The following is a 6,000-nucleotide window of genomic DNA, read 5'->3' on the forward strand; positions in this document are numbered from 1 at the left end:
TATCTAATTCTCAGAAAAAATAACAAACTTTAACTGATATACATACTTGTTCCTATTATAAAGCATACCAAAGTGGACTGGGGGGAAGACTTGGAGGCTTCATCCCTACACAAAGAACTACAGGCAACTAAGGAACGCTGAGAGGGGGAGAAAGTCTTCCCCAACTGGTTACCCAGTACCAAATGGTCAGCACTGAAATCATATACATACAAGTCACATTATACAGACTAACATGTTATAGTTATGAATATGTGTATATAAGCATATATATGCATGTAACAATTATTAATGAAAAAAGAGGCCATGATTTTGAAAGTAAGCAAGAAGGAATGTATCAGTGGGTTTAAAGGGAGAAAATGGGGAGGGGATGGCGTAATTGTGTAATATCTCAAAAATGAGAAAAACAGTATTAAAAACAATACTTCAAAAACCAAGAGTTGTCTGTAAAGTTATCATTATGAGGGAAGAGGATGGGGCCTCACTGCACAGTAAGCTGCACAGCAAGCTCTGGACCACCTGGACTAGAATAAAACTTATCGCAAGGATAAAACAAGAGAAAACGTGCAGAAACCAACACAGATCTTAGCAACCCTTCCACTTCTGGTTACACACATCACATCTGTTTGTGCATATTTGGATTTCTCTGCTTATACTTCATGGTTTATGCACAGGAAGCACTTCAAAAAACATCTACTGAAACACAGTCAGCCAAATAATGGCCATGCATTAAATCTGACCTGCATTTTTATGTAATTTCTCAGTAAAGAATAGCTTTTACATTTTTACTTTTTGTGGTGCTGAGATTGAAGGATGCCAAGCAGGTGAACCAACTGCCACTGAGCTACATGCTGAGCTACTAATTTTACATTTTAAACAGTGGAAAGAACTTCACAAGACGATGTTTTATGACATGAAAGATAGAATGACCATAAACAGCCTTACTGGAGTCCAGCTCTGCTCACTTCTTGCTGTCCACAGCTGCCTGTATGCTACAGAAGCAGGACTGAGTGGATGTTGAGGGGACCCATGACTCACAACGTCTATAAGGTCGCCTCTAGCTTATTAAAGAGATAGGTGAAGACGTCGAAGGAAAGGAGAGAAGAGTCAAATTTAGTGTCTTAAATAATAGCTTCTACTTGTATTTGTTGCCTGAGGAAAATCTCATAACTAAATTACAAGTTAAATTTAAAACTGAATGCCAGAAAAGTTATGAAGTACAAAAACCGTGTAAAGATGCTGCTGTTTCTTTGCCAAGAAAGCATGCTATTCTTTCACCAAAATAAAAACAACTTTAAAGTAGTTTTAATAATACTTAGGGCTATATTTACAACCACAATTCCCTATATAGATGTGTTTCTCTCCTTTTCCTATTTTAAGCTCATTTATAAGTCCATGTATATGTGTGTATGCATATACACACATGCCCACATACATATATACATACTATAAAACATTCTAAAACACACACTTTGATAATACTGAGGACTCAGCTAATTTCTATTCCAAGAGATTAGTTGTATAAAAATAAGGTAATCTGATAAAATGGAGAGTGATATCCAGTTATCCTCATACAGTGAATTCTTTAAAAGCTTTTTGTTTTTTTGAAATAGGATCTCCCTATTTAGCCTCAACTGACTTTGAATTCCTATTTTCTTGCTTCAGCCTTCCTAGTGCTAAGACAGAAATGCCACTCAATAGGTATATGGAAACAATTAGTGTCTATACTACCATTTATAAAGGACAATCATCTAAAATATTCCAATTTAATGGAAGTATCACAGCTTAAACCATAATCTGAGCAGCTGATCAGGAGAACACCATGCAAACTAGGCCGACCTCAAATTTGTAGCAGATATCTTGCCTCTGGCTCCCAAGGGCTAGGATAACAGGCATGTGCACCAAGTCAGACATTAGCACGGTCTTGAGAAGGCAACTAAACCCACATGAATATGTTTCCTTAAGCAAAACGGGATAATACCACAATTGCCAAGCAATTATATGAATAAAATAGTGTATAGACATGAAACTGTTATGCACAATATAAAATGCATTTAGAAAAAGATCTTTTCAAGCCAGGTGTGATGATATATGTCTTTAATCCCTGCACTCAGACAGGTGGATCTCTATGAAGTAGAGTGTTGTAAATAGCGAGGGCCCCTTGTTCCGTCCCACCCAGCTAGCTTAACCCAAAATAATTACATAGAAACTTGTATTCATTTAAAACACTGCCTGGCCCATTATCTCTAGCCTCTTCTTGGCTAACTCTCACATCTTAATTAACCCATTTTTAATAAATCTGTGTATCACCACATGACTGTAGCTTACTGGTAAGATTCTACCCTATATCCGTCTTGGGCCAGAGAGCCATGATGTCTGCCTGACTCTGCTTTCTTTCTTCCAGAATTCTGTTCTGTCTACCCCGCCTATCTAAGCTGCTGTCCTATCAAAAGGCCAAGGCAGTTTCTTTATTTGACCAATGAAAGTAACACATAGACAGAAGATCCTCCTACTCCAGTAAAGGCCAGCCTGGTCTACAAAGCGAGCGGGTTCCAGGATAGCTAGGAGACAAGAGAAATCCTGTCTTGAAAAAAGAAAGAAAAGAAAAAAGAAAGATGAGAGAAAAAGATCATTTCTGGCTTGTTTCAGAAGACTGAGGGGAAAGGGAAGAGGAATACATAGTTTGAGTAACCCAAGGCCACACAGCCACATTCAAGGCCTGGTCTGGGTTATACAGAGACCTACTTTTAGAGTTGGACAATGATCATTTCTCAGGTAGGATATTAGATTTCAATGATCCCAAAGTATTCTAAATATCACATTCATTATTCACACATTTTCAAGAGCAAGCATACGTATTTTTCACGTGTAGTATGATGAGGAACCTCCTTCAGGCAATGGCCTTCAAAAGGCTGGACCAGGTGGGAACATGACTTTTGGGTTCCCAGAAAAGCTGCCATCATGCCCAGCTCTCCCCTCTCTCCTTCCTGCACTTCACACCTTCACCGTTCCTGTTCCGTGAGCTTTCCCCTTTAATAAAGAAAAACCTTAGAATACTCTTTTTGGAGTCAGCTTGGGATTATTTGACTCGTGTTTCCCCCACTTTTACAAGTTCAGCTTCAATGGTAGTGAAGTAATCTATAAACTCTAATGACAATTACTCTAGTCAAATTTACACTGTAAAACGCTGATATTAGATGATACGTATTTTCCTAATTTTTGCTTAACTCTGCCCAAGTTTGTTGAAATAGGAGTGGCGAGGCTGCGTCCCCGGCACCCGGCCGCCCGCATGGCTAGGTTATGTCCCGAAATAATTACATGGAAACTGTGTTCTTTCAAACACTGCCTGGCCCGGCTAGTTCCAGCTTCTTATTGGCTAGCTCTTACATATTGTTCTAACCCATTTCTAATATTCTGTGTAGCCCAAGAGCTGGCTTACCAGGGAGGATCTTAACCTGTGTCTGTCTGGAGCGAGAGAATCATGGCGACTCCCTGATTCAGCTTCTTTTTCCCAGCATTCTCTTCTGTTTACTCCACCTACCTAATTTTCTGTCCTATGAGGGCCGAGGCAGTTTCTTTATTATTAACCAATGAAAGCAACAGATAAGATACAAGACCCACCTCCATCACAAGTTGGTATAAAAAAAGTTCAATTAAAAAATTCTTTATCAGAGTTGTTTGTCTGTTTAGTCTTGGACTGTAAAATCTGTGTATTTTGGAATTTAGACTGACTCCTAGACTACTACAGTCAGGACATGCTTAGCAAAATGATGCTATGATGGTTAAAAATAGATGCAATATAAATTCATAAAAACTAGTGAGCCTAGCAATGTCCCAAAAGAAAGATTTTCTCAAAGTTGTTAGTGCTATGTTTGTAATATTACTCAAACGTAACCCCTATTTTTCCTATTATTAATTACTGCTAATAAAATTAATTACTACTAATAAAACAAGGTGAAATTACTAAGACTCTGATTTAACTTCATACTATATATACTCCAGAATATGAGAAGAGCTGGATCCCAAGTTTTCAGTGATCCCTGCTTCATAGTAGAATGACACTTCCTTGGGGAGGCAAAGCAAGGGCTACTCTGTACTGTGATCTGAAGGACTGATGAAGACATCCTGAGTGTCAGAGGCCAGCTCAGTTACAACTGCAGAGGAGAAGCTAGATGTCATCCTGCCCTTTCAGAGCTTCTTCTACCCAGCTTGTGAGGCTCCTAGTTTTTCCCAAGCATCTGGGAAAGGAAGAATCACTTCCTAGTATGGTTCTGCCATGCCAAAGCACAGATAGAGCAGCCTAATTAAAGGCTTAGGACACTGTTTTGTATTCTACAGAAAGTATGTATTTCTCTGACTAAATTATTTTCCTTTGGTGTATGTGTGTGTGTAGGTACGTTTGTGTGTATGTGTGTGATGCAAATGCATGTGTGTGCAAATGTATGTGGAGGCCAAAAGACCATATGGAGTGGCTGCTGTTGCTCAGGTACTGTTTACATTATTTTTGGAGACAGGGTCTCGTCATGACCTATTCTCCAGCAGCTAGGCTGGAAGGCCTGTCTGTCTCCCAAGTGCTGGATTATAAGAGTGCATTATCACCCCAGACTGGTTCTTTTAAACATGTGTTCCTAGAGGATCAAACTCATTTGCTTGCAAGGAATGGAGCTTTACCAAGCTACCACTCCAGTCCACATTTAAATGATGCTTTAAGTTGTTACTATGAAAATGAGAATAGCTGTAAAATCTCTCCCTATGATCATGCACTAGTATATTAGGAACTATCACGGTACTTGATGGTGTGGAGGAAATGCTGTTTATCACAAGAAGGCTCCCTACCTCTAACACTATGAAGCAGATCTCCTCTCATCAGCAGGGGCTATATAGAAGAAACCCTAGTGAATGCTTGATAGTGTACAGTACTGAGACCTGTGTATAGAGTTTCTTATTAGGCACACAGTCCTATGGTAAAGTTAAATGTATAAATCAACATGAGAGATTAATGTAACAGAACAACTATAAATACATTTTTGATTATTTTATGCTTCAAATTTCTCTTTAATTACTGATGTACTGCACCTTATACATCTTGATATTTTGCTCTTGAAAACACTCCCAGCTTCTCTTTTTTTTTGGTTTTTCGAGACAGGGTTTCTCTTTGGCTTTGGAGCCTGTCCTGGAACTAGCTCTGTAGACCAGGCTGGTCTCGAACTCACAGAGATCCGCCTGCCTCTGCCTCCGGAGTGCTGGGATTAAAGGCGTGCGCCACCATCGCCCGGCTCCAGCTTCTATTCTTTATATTTAGTATTACTCCTTTCTAAAATATCTTAAGTATTTCTAGTTATTTTTTATTGATATATATTTTTTAATTATTTACTTATAAGTGAGGAGGGGATTCATGCCAAAGTGCACACTTGGAACTTGTGAGTTCTCTCGTCCCAAAATGTGGGTCCCAGGAATTGAACTTGGGTCATCAAACTTGCAACAGGTACCTTTACCCACTGAGGCCCCTCACCAGTCTTTGATAGTGAGTTCAATCCCACTGTGATAATAAAACAAGTATTGGAAGACTTGAATCTTTATGTTTATTACTTTCTTTATATCCTAGATGTGTACTTGAAAAGAGTATATATTTCTCCCTGGCTGGGTACAGTGTTTAATAAGTGGTCAAGTCTCTGTTCTAGTGGTTGTTATCTATTTGTTCTGTAATTGAGGGTACTGACAATTACAAATCTACCCATTTTCCTAACAGGTCTATCAATTTTTGCTGTATTTATTTGGAAACAGACTTTAGTTATATATGTAAGATTTCAGATTATATTTTGCATCTTCCTTTCTACATCTACATGGCATACACCATGATATGAAAAAAATGAATTTACAGTATTATTATTTAAAAAAAAATCAATGAAAAATACTTCCAGGAAAGTGTCAAAATTTAATTGTTTTTCTATTTCTAAATGTTCTGGCTGATTATTCACTATAAAAGACTAAGATAAGTATCTT

The 6,000-nt window shown here is 38.3% G+C and overlaps 1 protein-coding gene across 1 annotated transcript in view; it reads right to left on the minus strand.

The window, feature by feature from the left end:
* Positions 1-6,000, minus strand: part of Shprh (SNF2 histone linker PHD RING helicase) — a 68,155-nt gene that overhangs the window by 36,942 nt on the left and 25,213 nt on the right. Inside the window, exon 14 of the mRNA XM_050161657.1 lies at positions 47-192. Within this exon, the coding sequence (XP_050017614.1) occupies positions 47-192 (146 nt within the window). The remainder of the gene's footprint in view (positions 1-46; positions 193-6,000) is intronic.

This window comes from Alexandromys fortis, unplaced genomic scaffold (genome assembly GCF_014885135.2).
Source record: "Alexandromys fortis isolate MF-2015 unplaced genomic scaffold, M_Fortis_MF-2015_v1.1 scaffold_134, whole genome shotgun sequence".
Lineage (NCBI taxonomy): Eukaryota > Metazoa > Chordata > Mammalia > Rodentia > Cricetidae > Alexandromys > Alexandromys fortis.